Below are 20,879 nucleotides of genomic sequence, written 5' to 3'. Positions count from 1 at the left end.
AATGCGCTGTGCTACAAAGCCACAGAGGCTTCACCTCCCAACTTCGAGGACTGATAGGATCTGCTTCTATTCAGGCCACAGCACACCTTCAGAGTCTAGTGAAGTCCATGCCTCTGTGGGTCAGGGCTGTTTTGGCAGTGAAAGGGGGATCAGCACAATAATAGGCAGGTTGTCATAATGTTATGTCTGATCGATGTAGATTTTGCTTTTCAGGCTTTTTATATCGATATTAATGTGCCATTTTTGGGTTTTGGACATTTTAAACTAAACAATTATTCCATAAAATAAATTGCACATCAGTCCATAACAAAAATAAACATTATCAAGCCGAAATGATTGAACAGATAAATACTTTACAGTATGAAAGAAAATCTAATGTTTTTTTTTCTATTTTATCTTGTTTTTGTCTTTTCAGTCAAAGTGTTGTTTTTCATGTTTTTACATCTGTCTCTAATATGTCTCTGTCAGACTCGAATACATGAAATTGAATGTATTTATGCTTTTCTATTTTACTGTGTGTTTTATATTCACAAGTCTGTTGAACAGAACGCAGAACACATTGTTGAAATTAGTGAAGGCTACAAAATTTGCTACGCTGTTTTTCCTAAAGAATTGGAGAGAGGTTGGTTGGGAGAGACCAATGGGTGAATTGAGCAGCATCACTTTCCCTGTATCTAAGTGAAAAATATCCATGTCCTGCTCGATTTGTATGACATGTTATTTGTGTTATTTATGTTTTTCTTGTTTGTTTTTTTCAGGTGTGGGATGGGACCAGATGTCCTCATGCTCTGCTGAAAGTAATTGTTGAGCCAAATGTAACAGAAGGGCCATCTTCCTTCTCCATGGAGAAAGAGAACATGATCGCCAATGTCTTTGTCTATGACAACCATCTGGATTGTGCAAGCAAACTGAAGGTCAGAACTCACCAAAAAACATAAAATTCTGGAAATGAATTAGCCTCCTGAAAGCTAAAATTCCTCAATTTTCTTACTGCCTATCTGATTGATTTTGCAGCAGAAATTCTATCACTAATTCTTCTGAGTGACTAACTTACTCCTTACAGACATGGTGGTACCAATATTCATTTGTTGTTAACATCCAGGAATACTGTATGCTTGAAATTATTACTTGATATATGTATATATATATATATATATATATATATGTATAGTGGTGGGATGCAATTAAAAAGTTATCTAATTAATTACAGGCTTTGTAATTAATCGTTAATGAATCACATTGTCAAATAGCATTATTTTGCACAATAAGTAATTGTTTTCAAATCAAACAACTCAATTTTAGTTGACAGTTGAATCAATAAATAGATACATGTTTATCTTTTTTTTAAACAATTTTTTTTTAACAATGTAAATTTCCATTTGCATTTTCAAAAATATATATAAAGATATATATGCATATATAAAATCTAAACATAAAAAAATAACAGGTGGCTACTGTACAATTACAGTAGAAATCTGTACATATACATTTTAAAAAATTAATAAGTAAGTTTACATCCCATAAGAAAAACAAACAAAATTATGAAGAATCATAACAATGGTCAACAGCGTACAATCTAGCTTGTCCAACCAAAGTGGTTACATATTGGAGCCCAAAGATCATTGAATTCATCAATATTCAAATGAGTTGTGCTGTGATTTTCTCCATACTGTAAACCTTTTTCACATTCGCCTGCCATTGCTCAAAAGTGGGGGGGCTGAGTTTTGAGCCAAAGCTATGTAATAGCTTTTCTTGCCACTAACAGTAGAAGTTGTATCAATTTAATATGGTGTTTAGTAAAACCCTCTCTGGGTGGAATTCCCAATATACAATGGACCAATTCTAATTGCAACGTACAATTTAACATTTTTTTTTAACATTCAACAGTTTGAATTGCTCCCACAACCCTCCGCCAAAAGGGTTTCAGGATGGGACAGTCCCAAAATATATGTGAGTGGTCTCCTACGCAATTACAATTTCTCCAGCACAAGTTTGATTTACTTTTGTCAAAATTAAATATGACGCAGGGGGTCTTAAAAAATCTCATCATCACTTTCCAACCAAATTCTTTCCATACAGGACTGTTTGTAGTTGTATGACAATTTTCACAAGCTTTTATCCATTCATCATCTTCAATATTAACGGACGCTTCTAATTCCCATTTCCCCTTTATATCAAGGGAATTGTCAGATAATTGTGCTTGTAGAAAAGTATACATCTTTGATACAGCCTTTACTTTATTTTTTTCTTTGATAATTTTAATAAGATAGGCTTCAATAGTAGTGGGTATTCGTTTCAAACATTCCCATTCCCCTTTAGATTTTTTATAATCCCGTATCTGTAAGTATCAATAGAAATCTTTGGAGCACAACCCATACTGGTCTTGTAATTGTCTATAAGACTTTAGGATTTCCCCATCAAACAGTTCGTGTACAGTTGTCAATCCTTTTTCTGCCCAAATCAGAAAACCTGAGTCCATTTTGTTTGGATAAAAGTCATTTAATTTGGCAATTTGAAGAGTGCGTGAAATTGCCAGAGGCACTCCCATTTTCTTCCTTACGATTGACCATATACGGTTTGTACAGGCAATCGATTCATTTTCAATTTTAAGATCTTTCCATTTCTTTTGTTCTAAAAATACTGCGGTCTCCAAGGGAACCAGTGGGCTTGAGTAGTTTTCCAATTCTATCCAATTTGTTTCCACATCTTGACAGACCCATTCTACCAATCCTCGTAGCTGTGCTGCCCAATAATACAATTTAAAATTAGGCAAACCTAGGCCACCTTCTCTCTTAGAGCCACCTAAAAGTTTCTTTCGGATCCTGGGCCTCCTCCCCTGCCATACAAATGCAGAAATCATATTATCTAAATTTTTAAACCTTGATGGAGGAATCCATATTGGCAATGCTTGAAAAAGGTATGAGACGGGGAAAAATATTAATCTTTACAGTTTCAGTTCTGCCTAGTAGTGACAAGGGAAGAATGTTCCAGCGCCCGACGTCCACCTTAAGTTGAGCATAATTTACCATAATTTTCATTATACAAGTGGGAGGAGTGTGGTGCAATAGTTACTCCTAAGTATTTGAATCCCTGACGAGGCCAACTAAATGATACCACTTTATCTAATTCCTTTGGTTTCTCTCCTACTAACATCATGGCTTGTGACTTGGCTTCATTGACCTTATACCCAGAAACCAATCCAAATTCTTTCAAACAATCCAACAACACTGGAATAGAGGACGATGGGTTAGTGATATATAATATAACATCATCCGCATATAATGATATTTTGAACTCTGTTCCATTACAAATTATGCCTTGTAATCCTTGTTCTTCTCTAATAATTTCAGCCAATGGCTCAATACTTATTGCGAACAGCAAAGGGCTGAGGGGACAACGCTGTCTGGTCCCTCTTGTCAGCTGGAATTGCTCAGAAATATAACCGTTTACTTGAACTTTGGAGGTAGGATTCAGTTATAGCATCCCAACCCAGTTAATACATGTAGAATCAAAATTAAACTTCTTCAGGGTGTACTCTAAGAATAACCAATCGACCCTGTCAAATGCCTTCTCAGCGTCAAGGCTGAGAAGCATTGATGGGTCTGTTCTTTTCTTAGCTATTGTCACTATGTTCAATGTTCTCCTGATATTATTGATTCCCAAGCGGCCTGGAATAAAACCTGTTCGGTCAATACCAATCACATTTTTTATGCATTCTTGTAGTCTTTTAGCTAATATGGATGTTAGAATTTTCATGTCGCAACATAATAGACTTATTGATCTATAAGAAGAACAATTTGTAGAATCTTTATGGATAACAGATATGACCATTTGGGACCAAGATTTAGGTGGATCTTTCTCAGTGAGAGCATAATTAAAAATTCTGAGTAGTAAAGGGGTAATTTCATCTTTGAAATATTTATAAAACTCACCTGGATAGCCGTCCACTCCAGGGGACTTGTTGTTCTTTAAATTTGTAATAGCCTCCTCAATTTCCTTTTTTTAAATTGGTTTTATTAATGCTTTAGATTGAGTCTCAGACAATGAGGGTAATGTTATTCTGTCCAAAAATCTTTGTATTTTATCAGATTTTTCAGCATCGTCTGGTGAGTTGTATAATACTTCATAATATGTTGAGAATGCATCAGCAATTTCTTTGGGGTGGCATACCATTTTTTTAGTTGTTGGGTGTAAGATTTTAGCAACTGTGCGGCTTGATTGAGCTTTACATAATTGAAAAGCTAATAATCTACTAGCTCTTTTTCCTGATTCATAATATCTTTGGTTAGCAAAGCGCAGGGCTCCTTCTGCTTTGTATGTTAATAAGTCATTAAGTTTTTTGTCTAGAACATTTCAGAAGATTAAGAGTGTTTTCATTATTTGTCTTCTTATGTTTTTTCTCTAAATCTAAAATTTCTTTTTCCAGTTTTTGTTGTTCCATGTCTCTATCTTTTTTAAGTTTAGATGAGAGTGAAATATATTTTCCTCTCAAGACAGCTTTTGCTGCCTCCCATAGTGTAGAGACTGGTACTTCTCCATTATCGTTGTGTTCTACATAATGTTTAAATTCTTCTTTAATGTTCTGTACAACCTTTGCATTATTGAGAATGGATACATTTAACCGCCATTGTTTCAAGTTATTATCTTTGTTCAAGACAAGCAAAAGGACAAGCGGAGCATGATCCGAAATTGTTATTGGTTTTTTATGACAATTTGTCACTTTGTACACATCTCTTTTTAGCATAAAAAACATGTCTATTCTGGAATAGCTACCATGCACTGTAGAAAAAAAAGTGTAATCTCGTTCTTTGGAATGCTTTTGACGCCATACATCGACCAAACCCAACTCTTCAATCAAGCTCCACAAGGTTCTTGTTTTTCTTGAAATTGGCCCCTGATCTAAGGGTTGCTTATCTAAATATTGATTCACTACATAGTTGAAATCGCCACCCATTATTAGAGTCCCTTCAACAGAAGAAGATAATATCACTGAAATTTCTTTGAAGAAGGCTGCGTCATCTTCATTTGGAGCATATAAATTTAAAATCGATATTTTAATCCCTCCTATTGTTCCAACTATTAAAATGTGGCGACCTCCTTTGTCAATACATGTTTTCTCAACTGTGAGACCTAGTGCTTTGTGCACTAAGATGGCAACACCCCTTTTCCTTCCTTCTTTACACGATGAGCTAAAGACCTGACCTACCCATTCCCTCCTGAGTTTATGGTGTTCCTTATCATCAAGGTGAGTTTCTTGAAGCAACGCAATTGAGCAATTGAGCAATTGAGTTTTTTCAATTGGGACAAAAAATTTTTTCTCTTTATGGGATGATTTAGACCATTTATATTGTAGCTAACAACCTTAAGTACAGTCATACCATAAACTTAACTGAAAATGAAAATAACATATATGCCGAGAGCCACACAACACCTGAAATCAATAAAAGTGCAAACAGCAACATAGAACATAACCTGACCTTATGAACTTCCATTTAACCAGTGGTTAGCCCTTGTAATATGAACAACTGAAAACAAAATAAGAGCGTTCCACCCCCGATGTCTTTTGGGCAGAGAGCAAATGCTCTCCGGGTGAAATGCAGCTCTTGTTATTTTAAACAGTGACACGCTCCACAGTTTCCGACAGACATCAAGTAATGAAACTCAGTAATTTACATATAAGCCTCAAACAAAAGTGTACACACTACATCTTTTGACAAATGAAAACCAGCCCTAAAAAAGTCACTTTACTCATGGTCCGGAGCGTTCTACTCATCCTCATCTTCACAATGGATAAAGCTTCTGATCTCTGATGCCTTCGGATATGCATTGCCTCTCCTACTGCCAAGTTGTGTTGTCCAGGCATCTCGGGCCATCTCCATCTCCAGGACCTCCCGCTCGTCCAGTACCACATCCACACCAAGCTCCTACAGTATGGGCTGTGCCTCAAGTATAGATGAGAAAACTTTGGTGCCAGAGTCCAAAAGAATCCTCAGCTGGGCAGGGTAGGGTGACTGTGCTTTGATATTCTTCTCCTTGAGTCTCTTTATCACTTCACGAACCTTTTTCCTCTTCCTCTGTACTTCAGTGGAATAGTCTTGGTCAAAGTAAATTGTGTGCCCCTCAAACTGGATGTTACGTTGTTTCCATGCCTGTTGCAGGACTGCTTGTTTAACCTGAAAATCCAAGAAACGGATAATGATGGACCGCGGCGGAGCCGTGGCTCTGGGCTTTGGTCCAAGCGCTCTGTGGGCTCTCTCCACTGTGATCTCCAGTCCTTCCTGTAGCTTTAGAGTGCCCTTCAGTAAATGCACCACAAAGCCTATCATATCATCTTTTTCAGAGTGCTCTGGTATCCCGTACAAGCGTATGTTATTACGGCGCAGGCGATTTTCCAAGTCATCGCATTTGTTTGCAAGATTGCTTTCTCTGCGCAACAGGTAACTTAGCATCCTCTGGTGTTTAGCTTGTTGGTTTTCCGTGGCACTCACCCTGCACTCCGCCTCAGTCATTCTGTGATCCAAATCGTCTGTGCGTGTTGCAAGGTCCGTCAGTTTGGTCTCCATTCTGGAGAAGGAGGCTTTCAAATCTTGGAATGATTTTGAGTTTTCCTGTCGGAATTTACGTAGCTCCATTAGCACATCGTTCTCAGCGTTAACTCCCGAGTTAGCCGTGATGCTAGCTTCTCCACTATTTTTCAATGGTGTGGCTTCGGCTAACGTTAGCTGCTTGGGTCCGTGTTTTCCCTCCACGGTTTTACTCATATTTCCGTCTTTCTTGGGTGCTTTTGGGTTTATCATAGTCTTTAAAATGTCTCTCTCTCGATTCCTGGTGTTCATTTATCAAAGAAACTATCTCAAAACGGCTGTATTTAGTAGTTCTGTCGGAGCTGAAAAGTTCACTTCTTCACTCGGTCATGACGTAGGAGGAAGACCACATGTTTATCATTTTAAATTTAAATTATTAAAATTAATGCAATTTTAAAATGGGACATTGAACAAAAAATGATATTGATGATTTAAAGCATAACATAACATAAGCATAAGTAGTTCAGGGACCTTCAAAGAGTTGAAAATCCCCAGATTGTTATCATTGTTTCTGGGTCTGATTAATGGGGTAATTTTGATGATTCGGTTTTTAGGAAAATAATTCTTTATTTATGAACAAAAATATTTTTTCATAAAGTAAAAGCTTATCGTTAAGTTATTAAATGAGAGACATTCTTGTGGTTTAAGCTATTGTTTCATTTATATTTATCTGCATTTCTCATCTGTCTGCTACATTTACAGATTACAGCAAACTCAATGTGCAATTATAGCGATTATATTCAGCATTTTAAGTTTTTTGTAAACTCAACCACTTTAAATGTCTTCTAAAGTGGTCTGTTATGGGATGGCTACACCATTAGCTGTTAGCAGGACTGTCGTAGCTAATGTTAGCTCTGGTGCTAACAGCAACATTTTCTACATTGAGGTGATACCGTCGGTTTGAAGTGCGGTGATCCGAAAACTCTTTGCTGCACAGTTTGCACACAACCACTTTTTTATCCAAGCTGGCATTGGGAGGATTTTTAATAGAAAACATTCTGCCCAGCAAGTTCAATGCGGTCTTGTCTTCCTTCACTGTTCACCAAACATTCTTCTGTGCTGACTTCACTCCTGAGCATCTTCATAACGGCTGCAAACAGACTTTAGGTTCATTACCGCCCCCTACTAGCATGGAGTGTTCATCAGACTTACTTGTGTTCCTGAAAAAAGGTGCAATTAAATGCGTTATTTTGGTTAACATGTTATTTTTTATGTAACTAAATAATCGAAATGAACGTGTTAAAGTCACAGCCCTAATATATATGTAAATGAATGAAGCTGTTTCCTTGATCTTGAAATATCAATACATAGATTTCTTTCACAGCTCTCAGTATTGTCAGAAACTTCAACGTAACTTAGTTTTTTGTTTGTTTGTTTGTTTGCTTTTTGGCATTGTGTCTTTGTTTCACATAAAATCACAGACGTACCCACTAATTTCTGTTTAATATCAATTTGTAAATTTGCAGACTGGATATAGAAAAACACATTGTTTGAAAAATTTCACACGTCTCGCTATGACATTCCATAGGCCTGTAGTTATTGTTTGGCAAAAAGGAATTCAAGTCCCTCTTTGGTCATTGATGTAACCCCCTAAAAACTCATGTGCATCAAAGTTCCATTTTTAGAAATATTTTCTATAAGAGTAATCTTTAGCTGCTTTACAAAGTAATAAAATGGCACAAAGCCTTAGTTGTTTTTTTTCGGTGACTAAAGAATTAAAACCTGTTCAGATTACAGATAAAGACAGGGAATTTGCAGCTATAAAATTCACTGGTTTCGCATAGATGTAGTTGTGATAGGAATCAGTTAGAATTGAAACTGTGTTCTGTTGGGATGATGGACGTGGCCCTTGGAGTCCAGGTGCATTCTTATGAAGTCTTCATCAATCAGTAATATTCAGTTAAATGTATGTGTGCCTGACTGGGTCTATTCTGTTGCTTTACTGTACAAACAACTCTCTACTCTGTTCTCATGACACACAGCTGCACTTGACCCTGGAGGCATTAAAGAGCTCTTCATCACACAGAGCTGCTTCATTACACATCCACATGTAAATGTTGTACATACACTTCATTAACACATTACTTAAACTGAAACAGCAGTGGAGGTCATAAATTTAAAAATCATGCGTTGGAGGATGTGATGTATCATGTTAAGAATTTTAAAGAAATGTGAAGTTTTAAATTCTGATTAAAGAAGTATTGCAAAAGAAGCAAATATACAGTTATGGAAAAAAATATTCGACCCCCTTGCATTCTTCAATTTCTTGTTCATTTTAATACCTGTTACAACTAAAGGTAACATTTGTTTGGACAAATATAATGATAACCACAAAAATAGATGAAAAGAGTTTAAGAGCTACTATCTGGCTATTTTCTGTGGTTTTCTTGATAGTAACCAAAATCACAGTGCTTTTAGGCATTCCATGTTTGCTTTTCTGTCTGTTTAGTCACATAATATACACACGAGTTAGTACTTGATTGCATAACCATTGTTTTTGACGACTGTAGCCATGCGTCTTGGCATGCTCTACGCCAGCTTCTCAAACAAATTTCCTTGGTTTTTGGGCTTGTGGTTCTCCATTTTGCATTTGAGGATTTTCCACAGGTTTTCAATTGGATTTACATCTGGTGATTGAGCAGGCCAAGGCATGGTTAAACTGTTCTGATTCTCCATCCAGGCTTTACCTGACCTTGGCGTGTGGCAAGGGGCATTTTCTTGTTTGAAAATCCAGTCATTCGAGGCAGGAAAAGAGTTTTCCAGCTGATTGATTAAGACTGTTTTCAAGAGTAGCCCTGTACATGACCTGGTTCATTCACCCTTCACACAATTGCATTTGCCCTTTTCTATCCATACTGAAGCAACCCCAGATTGTCACTGATACACACGTGGACAAAATTGTTGGTACCCCTCAGTTAAAGAAGGAAAAACCCACAATTCTCACTGAAATCACTTGAAACTCACAAAAGTAACAATAAATAAAAATTTATTGAAAATTAAATAATCAAAAACAGCCATTACTTTTGAATTGTTGATTAACATAATTATTTAAAAAAACAAACTAATGAAACAGGCCTGGACAAAAATGATGGTACCTCTATAAAAGATTGAAAACTATTTGACCAGAGTGACATGATTAACTCAGGTGTGTCATTTAATTGACATCACAGGTGTTTCCAAACTCATAATCAGTCAGTCTGCCTATTTAAAGGGAGACAAGTAGTCACCCTGCTGTTTGGTGAAAAGGTGTGTACCACACTGAACATGGACAACAGAAAGCGAAGGAGAGAATTGTCCCAGGACATCCGAAAAAAAATTATAGACAAACGTCTTAAAGGTAAAGGCTATAAGACCATCTCTAAACAGCTTGAAGTTCCTGTGACAACAGTGGCTCATATTATTCAGAAGTTCAAGACCCACGGGACAGTAGCCAACCTCCCTGGACGTGGCCGCAAGAGGAAAATTGATGACAAATTGAAGAGACGGATCGTTCGAATTGTATCCAAAGAGCCCAGAGCAACCTCCAAAGAAATTAAAGGTGAACTCCAAGGCCAAGGTACATCAGTGTCAGGTCGCACCATTCGTCATTGTTTGAGCCAAAGTGGACTTCATGGGAGACGACCAAGGAGGACACCACTGCTGAAAAAAACTCATAAAAAAGCGAGACTGGAATTTGCAAAAATGCATGTTGACAAGCCACAAAGCTTCTGGGAGAATGTCCTTTGGACAGATGGGACCAAACTGGAGCTTTTTGGTAAGGCACATCAACTCTATGTTCATAGACTCAAAAACCAAGCATACGAAGAAAAGAACACTGTCCCTACGGTGAAACATGGAGGAGGCTCAGTAATGTTTTGGGGCTGCTTTGCTGCATCTGGCACAGGGTGTCTTGAAAGTGTGCAAGGTACAATGAAATCTGAAGACTATCAAGGCCTTCTGGAGAGAAATGTGCTGCCTAGTGTCAGAAAGCTTGGTCTCAGTCGCAGGTCATGGGTCTTCCAACAGGACAACGATCCAAAACACACAGCCAAAAACACCCAAGAATGGCTGAGAGAAAAGTGTTGGACTATTCTAAAGTGGCCTTCTATGAGCCCAGATCTGAATCCCATTGAACATATGTGGAAGGAGCTGAAACATGCCATTTGGAGAAGACACCCATCAAACCTGAGACAACTGGAGCTGTTTGCTCATGAGGAGTGGGCCAAAATACCTGTTGACAGCTGCAGAACGCTCATTGACAAATACAGAAATCGTTTAATTGCAGTGATTGCCTCAAAAGGTTGTGCAACAAAATATTAAGTTATGGGTACCATCATTTTTGTCCAGCCCTATTTCATTAGTTTGTTTTGTTAAATAATTATGTTAATCAACAATTCAAAAGTGATGGCTGATTTTGATTATTTAATTTTCAATAAATTTTTATTTATTGTTACTTTTGTGAGTTTCAAGTGATTTCAGTGAGAATTGTGGGTTTTTCCTTCTTTAACTGAGGGGTACCAACAATTTTGTCCACGTGTGTACAACCTGTGTTTTACTGTAGGGGCAAGGCAGTCAGATTTGTAGGCTTCTCCAGGCTTCCTCCTAACCAGTAAGTTGGCTGGAGTGGGCATCAACTGAAAACTGGGCTTTCCTCTGCCTGTCGGTGATGAAGGGCTTCTTCTGTGGGTGGCATGGCTCAGTGGGTAGAGTGGCCGTCTTGCAACCGAAGGGTTGACGGTTCAATCCTCGGCCCATCATGCCGAGGTGTCCCTGAGCCAGACACCAAACCACTAATTGCTCCTGATGGGTCGTGGTTAGCGCCTTGCATGGCAGCTTCCGCCATCAGTGTGTGAATGTGTGTGTGAATGGGTGAATGTGACGTATAATATAAAGCGCTTTGGGTACCTTGCAGGTATAGTAAAACGCTTTATAAATACAGACCATTTACCATTCTGTGCCCTGTGTGACTTCAGACCAGCTTCAACAAGTCAGTTTCAAACTGTCCTTGCACGTCACATTTGACGACAGACACTCATTTTTAAGGTCCCTGAAGGTCTGACGACAATTCCTCATACAGGGACAGATGAGTGCACGGTCATCTCTTTGGGTAAAAGAGATGACCGTGCACTAGATACCCTTTTAAACCATATTTTAGACCGTGCAAAGAGCTAGCAATTTGGTAGTACCATTTTGGCTTGTTTTTTCTTGGTGTAATGAATGGCTGTCTTGGAGACAGTCTTGTTTCTCACTCATGCCAATTTCCAGCAGTACCAATATGGTTGCCTTTGTGGCTTCACATAATTCTTTTGTTTTTGGCGTTATGTGAGACCTGACAACTTCTGAGTTGTGCTACAGCTTGAATGTAAGCAGGAAACCACTCTCGGCCTTTGCATGTGCAGTGTTGCTTAGGACATGAAATGGCCTCTTATTTACTCTGGGAATACAATTAATTTTAATCATGTCAAATTGGACATAAACAATTATGTAATCAGCTGCATTTTTTGTTGTGTTTATTGTATTCGTCAGGTAATATACCTTTAGTGGTACCAGGCATTGAAATTAACAAGAAATTGAAGAAAACAAGGGTTGTCTAATAATTTTTTCCATGACTGTATATTTAAGGACCAGACATGAATTAACCTGTGTGGCAAGTCAGAATTTAAATGCAAAATGTTCAAATGAAACCATGTAGACTTTATACTGATTTATTTTGGGTTACAAAGTGAAGACATAATAGGGTGTAACAGAAGATCTGTTAGAAAAAGCATTTGATTAAATTTATTTGTGTTTATGATGTAACAGATGGGACAAACACAAGAGTGATGAGGCAACGGCATCAGTTTGAATTATCTCTCCACCTTTTCTGTCTACATGTTGTTTTTTGAATTAGTGGCAATTCATCAGCACCACCCTAGTTCATAGTCACAACAAATGCTGATGAATAAAAGTAAATCGATGAACAAATAAATGGTCATTGTCATTTGCTTTCAGAAATTGCTCAATTACATCTTTTAACCAGGTGTGCGGTTTCCTGTAAAAAAAATATATACAATTAGATTAAAGGTAGTGGAAATGAATTGTTGATTACTGTACAAGAAGAACCAAAATAGAACATTTTAAGCAGTTACTGGGATTTACATTGTAGTTTCTCAGACATCAAGGATGTGAAGATGTTGAAGAAAATGTCCGTTAACACTGACTTGGTTGCATAAAGTTAAATTTATTACAAAGAAGACCAGCATCAGTCAGGCACCATGGATACCCGGGAGCATTCTCAGCCAACATGAACAACTCAGGTTGAATCACAGAGATAATTCACTTACAGTGGGTACGGAAAGTATTCAGACCCCTTGAAATTTTTCACTCTGTGTCATTGCAGCCATTTGCCAAAATCAAAAAAATTCATTTTATTTCTCATTAATGTACACTCAGCACCCCATCTTGACAAAAAAGCCAGAAATGTAGATTTTTTTGCAAATGTATTAAAAAAGAAAAACTGAAATATCTCATGGTCATAAGTATTCAGACCCTGTGCTCAGTATTGAAAAGAAGCACCCTTTTCAGCTATGAGTCTTCTTGGGAATGACGCAACAAGTTTTTCACACCTGGATTTGGGGATCCTCTGCCATTCTTCCTTGCAGATCCTCTTTAGTTCTGTCAGGTTGGATGGTGAACATTGGTGGACAGCCATTTTGAGGTCTCTCCAGAGATGCCCAATTGGGTTTAGGTCAGGGCTCTGGCTGGGCCTGTCAAGAACGGTCACAGAGTTGTTCTGAAGCCACTCCTTTGTTATTTTAGCTGTGTGCTTAGGGTCATTGTCCTGTTGAAAGGTGAACCTTCGGCCCAGTCTGAGGTCCTGAGCACTCTGGAAGAGGTTTTCCTCCAGGATATCTCTGTACTTGGCCGCATTCATCCTTCCTTCAATTGCAACCAGTCATCCTGTCCCTGCAGCTGAAAAACACCCCCACAACATGATGCTCCCACCACCATGTTTCACTGTAGGGATTGTATTGGGCAGGTGATGAGGAGTGCCTGGTTTTCTCCACCCATACCGCTTAGAATTAACACCAAAAAGTTCAATCTTGGTCTCATCAGACCAGAGAATCTTACTTCTCATAGTCTGGGAGTCCTTCATGTGTTTTTTGGCAAACTCTATGCGGGCTTTCATGTGTCTTGCACTGAGGAGAGGCTTCCGTCGGGCCACTCTACCATAAAGCCCCGACTGGTGGAGGGCTGCAGTGATAGTTGACTTTGTGGAAATTTCTCCTATCTCCCGACTGCATCTCTGGAGCTCAGGCACAGTGATCTTTGGGTTCTTCTTTATCTCTCTCACCAAGGCTCTTCTCCCACGATTTCTCAGTTTGGCTGGACGGCCAGGTCTAGGAAGATTTGTGGTCGTCCCAAACTTCTTCCATTTGAGGATTATGGCCTCTGTGCTCTTAGGAACCTTGAGTGCTGCAGAAATTCTTTTGTAACCTTGGCCAGATCGGTGCCTTGCCACAATTCTGTCTCTGACCTCCTTGGCACACTACCGTTCAAAAGTTCGGGGTCATTCAGACAATTTCGTTTTCCAGGAAATCATCAGTTAGCCTTTCAACACAGTTAGCTCATGCAATGTAGCAGTAGAATACAGGAGTGATGGTTGCTGGAAATGGGCCTCTGTATCCATATGTAGATATTCCATTACAAATCAGCAATTTCCAGCTAGAAAAATCATTTAACACATTAACAGTGTCTAGACTGTATTTCTGATTCAGTTAGTGTTATCTTCTTTGAAAAAAAAAATTCTTTTGAAATATAAGGACATTTCTAAGTGACTCCAAACTTTGGAATGATAGTTTATAGAAAGTCTTTGTTTAAATTTTGATCATTGTGCTTACAGTCCCCTGGGATCTGAGATATGTGATTTGACTGACAAGAAGATCCACATGGTCACAGAAATCCTAATCTGAACTCTAAATGGTGAAGAAGAATCCATTAAAATACTAAAGGCCTGCCAGTAAAGCTCAGAATGATACAATGGGATAAAATGTCCTCTTGATTGGATTTTTGTGACAAGTGTCTCTTCATACTGATCAATCAATTAACCTCTCACTCATGCAGTGTGACATGCTGAGCGTCTTTCAGCAAAAGAAGTGTTTGAGCTGGAATATTTCCCCCAATTACCAGGCTCCTCTGTTGAATCATCGGTGATATTGTGTGAAATCGACTGAGGCGTTTCTTTGAGAAGAAGGCCATTTGGAGAGAAAGGAGCCCATTAGAAACAAAAGAGAAGCTGAGAACAAAAAAGCGAGGAGGAGGAGGAATACTGCAGTTGGTGTGTGTGTGCTACCTTCCACCACTGATTCCTTAAAACAAACACGCACGCACGCACGCACGCACGCACGCACACATACATACAATTAATCATGGATGTGAATGATACTTGTTTATGACAGGAGAAACCTTAATCAAAAGAATATTTAACTCTCAGCCTGTCACTCTTACACCACCTTTATCAGCAGAAACACTGAAATGCGTCAGTGACAGCCGGCACTCTTCTTTCTATCACAAGATAAGTGATCTTGTGCAAAAAAACAAAAAAATCTCCTTGCCCTCTGCTTTAATAACAATTTGCCTGTGGTGAGTGTTCAGCACACGTTTTTTTTTTTTTTTTTTTTAGAAAATCCAGATCTGAACCTTTAAGTAAAGTAGCAACAGTGCTACGAGCCATAGCTCAGTGCTACATGGCTGCCTCCATGTACCCTGGAGAAGACCCACAACTCAGGAAGGCTAATAAAAAGATAGCTGACCTGCTGGAAGATATTCACCGTCTCTCCAATGAACTGAGGGAGAAAGACGCTCCGCTGGCCAGGTCTATGGAGGTGGCTCACGAGCAGTCCTTGCGGATTGCCTCTCTGCGGCCTTCCAGGACACGGCACCCTGGGATCCCTCCTGTCCATGGCCGTCATCCTGCTCTACACCCAGCTGTCAGAAATCATGGACAGAGGTAGTGATCCGGGTCAGGCAGAAGACTCCACTCAGAGTCATCTTGCCTCAACTCTCCCTCAACATTAGAACACAGGAGTGATAATTGCTGGAAATGGGCCTCTGTACCCCTGTGTAGATATTCCATTATAATCAGCCGTTTCCAGCTCGAATAGTCATTTACCACATTAACAATGCCTAGACTGTATTTCTGATTAATGTTATCTTCATTGAAAAAATGTCTTTTCTTTAAAAAAAATAAGTTTTTTTCTAAGTTATTTCGTTGTTTTTATAGCAATGACAATAAAGAACTTTTTTTTGAACCCCAAACTTTTGAGTGATAGTGTACATGTACACACGTGGACAAAATTGTTGGTACCCCTCAGTTAAAGAAGGAAAAACCCACAATTCTCACTGAAATCACTTGAAACTCACAAAAGTAACAATAAATAAAAATTTATTGAAAATTAAATAATCAAAAACAGCCATTACTTTTGAATTGTTGATTAACATAATTATTTAAAAAAACAAACTAATGAAACAGGCCTGGACAAAAACGATGGTACCTCTATAAAAGATTGAAAACTATTTGACCAGAGTGACATGATTAACTCAGGTGTGTCATTTAATTGACATCACAGGTGTTTCCAAACTCATAATCAGTCAGTCTGCCTATTTAAAGGGAGACAAGTAGTCACCCTGCTGTTTGGTGAAAAGGTGTGTACCACACTGAACATGGACAACAGAAAGCGAAGGAGAGAATTGTCCCAGGACATCCGAAAAAAAATTATAGACAAACATCTTAAAGGTAAAGGCTATAAGACCATCTCTAAACAGCTTGAAGTTCCTGTGACAACAGTGGCTGATATTATTCAGAAGTTCAAGACCCACGGGACAGTAGCCAACCTCCCTGGACGTGGCCGCAAGAGGAAAATTGATGACAAATTGAAGAGACGGATCGTTGGAATTGTATCCAAAGAGCCCAGAGCAACCTCCAAAGAAATTAAAGGTGAACTCCAAGGCCAAGGTACATCAGTGTCAGATCGCACCATTCGTCGTTGTTTGAGCCAAAGTGGACTTCGTGGGAGACGACCAAGGAGGACACCACTGCTGAAAAAAACTCATAAAAAAAGCGAGACTGGAATTTGCAAAAATGCATGTTGACAAGCCACAAAGCTTCTGGGAGAATGTCCTTTGGACAGATGAGACCAAACTGGAGCTTTTTGGTAAGGCACATCAACTCTATGTTCATAGACTGAAAAACCAAGCATACGAAGAAAAGAACACTGTCCCTACGGTGAAACATGGAGGAGGCTCAGTAATGTTTTGGGGCTGCTTTGCTGCATCTGGCACAGGGTGTCTTGAAAGTGTGCAAGGTACGATGAAATCTGAAGACTATCAAGGCATTCTGGAGAGAAATGTGCTGCCTAGTGTCAGAAAGCTTGGTCTCAGTCGCAGGTCATGGGTCTTCCAACAGGACAACGATCCAAAACACACAGCCAAAAACACCCAAGAATGGCTGAGAGAAAAGCGTTGGACTATTCTAAAGTGGCCTTCTATGAGCCCAGATCTGAATCCCATTGAACATATGTGGAAGGAGCTGAAACATGCCATTTGGAGAAGACACCCATCAAACCTGAGACAACTGGAGCTGTTTGCTCATGAGGAGTGGGCCAAAATACCTGTTGACAGCTGCAGAACGCTCATTGACAAATACAGAAATCGTTTAATTGCAGTGATTGCCTCAAAAGGTTGTGCAACAAAATATTAAGTTATGGGTACCATCATTTTTGTCCAGCCCTATTTCATTAGTTTGTTTTTTTAAATAATTATGTTAATCAACAATTCAAAAGTGATGGCTGATTTTGATTATTTAATTTTCAATAATTTTTTATTTATTGTTACTTTTGTGAGTTTCAAGTGATTTCAGTGAGAATTGTGGGTTTTTCCTTCTTTAACTGAGGGGTACCAACAATTTTGTCCACGTGTGTATAGTACTGGTGTCACATACTAATCTGTAGTTTTACTGCAGACACACTGAAAGCATCACTGTTCTTGTGGCTTCCAAACTGCTGGGAAAAATGTAGTTTGTGTGGATGCTGCCTCACTACTTGTTCAATCAAAAGACTGCATTACTAAGAAAACAAAAATTAATAGATGTACAACCTGTAGCTTTCATTTACCGGTCCTCAGAATCAGCAACTCTCAGTTCGTTCTCTGTACAGACACTTAATTTTTACCTCCAAAGGACGATGGTGGTTCAGTTGCCGCTTGATTTACTTTTAACAAACTTAGAAAAGACTACATTTACAAGACAAGAGTTGTCAGGCAGCATAGAAACAAGTGTAAATTCTTCATAAATTTACTTGTGGGTGTGTAGATTGCATGCTGTTTTACTCTGACCACTAAAATCTGTTGCCATATAACCTGTTTTTTTGTTGCCTTTACACAATATAAAGTGAACAGATATGCTATTTTACAGCATTTCCTGCACCATTAATTTGCTGTGAATCAGTTGATTTATCTATTTACTCTGAAAATTTAAAATTTTAAGTTGAGGTGATGATATATTGACATATAAGGATGACCGAGGTAGAAAATTAAACTTCTATTTATTTTTCAAATGCACCAATACTATGCAGTATCTATAGCACATAAAAATGTGTTACAAACAACTGAAGGCAAGAAGAGGTAAAATGATATTTGTACTGTGTTCCACTCTGGCCAGGAAGATGGACTGCAGCCTGTTCATACAAATTTGTCTCCACACATCCAAAGAGGCTTTGTGACACTGTGTCAAACTGGCACTAGCTTCTCCTTTGCATCACAGCTAGGTCATTTACACAACCACAAGAAGCCGCTTTTCATGAAGGAAACTGAATTGAGCTCTCCAGTCCTCCCAGTTTGTCTCTCAGTTCCTCTTGTGAGTGTGTAGAGAAGAGGAGGCCTCAGGAGATCAGCGGCTAATCCACCCTGACACTGGCTCAAACTTCTCAGAGAAAATAGGTTTAAAAAAAAGCCACAGCTTATTGAGGATTCATTTCTCTGAGTCATTCCTCTGCTTCTTAGCTATAATGCAATTAAAGGTTATATACTATATATATGTATGATAAACCCTGTTATTTTGAAACGGTGCCAAGGATTCAGGGAAAGCAGAGTGAATCCCTCTGACAGTTAATCACTGAAGCATTTGTTGATGATGAGACTGAGGACAGATTTCTGTTGGCTGCGGGCTTGTCGTGACAGAGAGTTGAAGAGGAAAAAAACCAAAAATGTTTTTTTGACAGACTCTCCAATCCAAGTCTTTTGAACAGCTTCCAAATCACTGTCACCACACTGTAAGTTTTGTGTAACATCACCATCTGCTGATTAATAAAAGCTGTAGGGGTTTACAGTCACTGAATAGAAAAATATCAAAACCTGCATCAGAGAGGAGTTCACTCAAAAGAATTGTTTAATTTTAACTGTGAGACCATTTGCACACAGGCTGGAGCAAAATATTAGATATTCATTGAAACTGCTTTGAACAGTATTTTTACTGTAAAAGTCAATAAATGGCTGCATAGCACACTTGTAGTTGTGAACCCACAGAGAATTCTCTTGAAATTTGCAGCTCTGTGGAACTTTTTAGTCTCTTGCATCATCCAGTTTTGAGTCTGCTTGCATTTATTGCTCAGTTCAGACTGAGTGTTTCCAGCAGCAACTACCAGCTGTTTTCTGCGTCAAAGCTGTGATAACTTGTGATAACACTTGCTATATGCACTTTGACAAACTGGTGATAAACTAGACCAGCTTTGTTTTGTTGTTGTTGTTTATTTTTTTTAAATATCGCTTACACTGGCCAACAACATTTTTGCTGACTTACAACTGAGACTTGTTTCTGACTGATTTGAAGGTGCTGAATCCAAAAATCACAATGGTTTTTGCCTAGGACGTCAGGTTTTTGCTCTATGGCATAACTGCATATTTATCAAGTACGTATTAAAATATGATCACTTGGTCATAATGTTCCACACCCAGTGCATGCAACAATCCTGGTACATCATGACAATAAACAAAATCACTCTCAGCTCTGAAATATTGCACAAAATCTCTTTCCCTGCTGCGATATTATGTTACTTTGGTACCATCTTGGAGCAAATTCTTTTCATTCAATCTTGAAGCTAATAGTTCTGATGTTTCTTTTGAAAGACCTAAATCTCGTGTTAAATCATTCAGCTCAGCCTGATTAAAACACTCTGGCTCTTTTGTGCTTGGACCGCATTCTTCAAAATCGACATCACTACCATGTTCACTATCAGCCGACATAACATCTTGATCTTCATCAAGTGAAGGAAACTCTGTAAAATGTGGCACAGGTACATCATCAGAATGGGGCACAGGGCGAATTGCTGAATTCAGATTTGGGTAGCTTATTTTATGCTTATTTTTCTTGTTATAACCAGAAGTGTTGATGAGGCAAAAGTAGCAATCGTCTATATGATTCTTCGGCTCTTGCCACACCATAGGAATGCCAAATGCTTGTTTCTCCCTCTTTCCCTTGGTCCATTGTCTCAAATTTTCAATGCAAGGCTTGCACACTTTATGTGGTGCCCAAGACTTGTCCTGGTCTCCAAGTTTGACCTTAAAGTAAGCCAAGTAGGCTCGCTTCACAAAGTCACCAATATTCTCCCTTTGAGATGGTACAGTAAAATTTCCACAGATATAACAAAATGCATCTGGAGTATTCACACACTTTCTACGAGCAGTAGCCATGCTTGACTTTCAATCTGAAACACAACAGGAAATTTAATTAATTCGGGTTTAAGTTGGCATTTTCCCAATTAAACATGATGGGTGTGGCAGCCACCGATACTACAAGTCCAAATGCCACAGAAAAAAAACGTGACGTGATAGGTAAAAACTGATGTCATTTCTGAAATCAGGTCCCCAAAATTAGGTAAAAACAGGTGTTAGTTTTCAGTCAGCAGAAAAAAAGTTAAAATTTGTTGGGCAGTGTTATGAGTTCCGCAAGGGGAAATTTGCAGTTTTCGCATCTCCCCCCATTTGAGGGGTAAGAGCGCAGGGACAGCCATGGTATAGTGTCCCTGTACCATCTAGCAGGTATTTTATGATGAGCCGGTGACAACGAAACCAGAGATACACATTCTTCATATTCCACATATATATTGTTTTACAGCTCATTGTGCTACCCCCAGTGACCAGAAACAGTTGCATTAATGTTTCTTTACCAGCACTGTTTGTTTGTTTGTTTGTTTGTTTGTTTGTTTGTTTGTTTGTTTGTTTGTTTGTAAAAAAAAAAAGGGACAGTTCGTATTAATGTACATTTTCACGTAAATATGAGAGATT

The 20,879-nt window shown here is 38.6% G+C and overlaps 1 protein-coding gene across 7 annotated transcripts in view; it reads left to right on the top strand.

The window, feature by feature from the left end:
• pot1 (protection of telomeres 1 homolog) overlaps positions 1-20,879 on the top strand; it is a 132,653-nt gene that overhangs the window by 77,024 nt on the left and 34,750 nt on the right. For all 7 annotated transcript variants that reach the window (XR_007943623.1, XM_051951558.1, XM_051951559.1 and 4 more), the window contains exon 10: positions 759-914. Coding sequence is in view for 6 of the 7 variants with exons in the window: in XM_051951558.1 (XP_051807518.1) it covers positions 759-914 (156 nt within the window). In the remaining variant the exon portion in view is untranslated. The remainder of the gene's footprint in view (positions 1-758; positions 915-20,879) is intronic.

This window comes from Acanthochromis polyacanthus, chromosome 8 (assembly GCF_021347895.1).
Source record: "Acanthochromis polyacanthus isolate Apoly-LR-REF ecotype Palm Island chromosome 8, KAUST_Apoly_ChrSc, whole genome shotgun sequence".
NCBI lineage: Eukaryota > Metazoa > Chordata > Actinopteri > Pomacentridae > Acanthochromis > Acanthochromis polyacanthus.
Note: the sequence above shows the minus strand (reverse complement) of the source record. Positions and strands in the feature narration are given on the sequence as shown.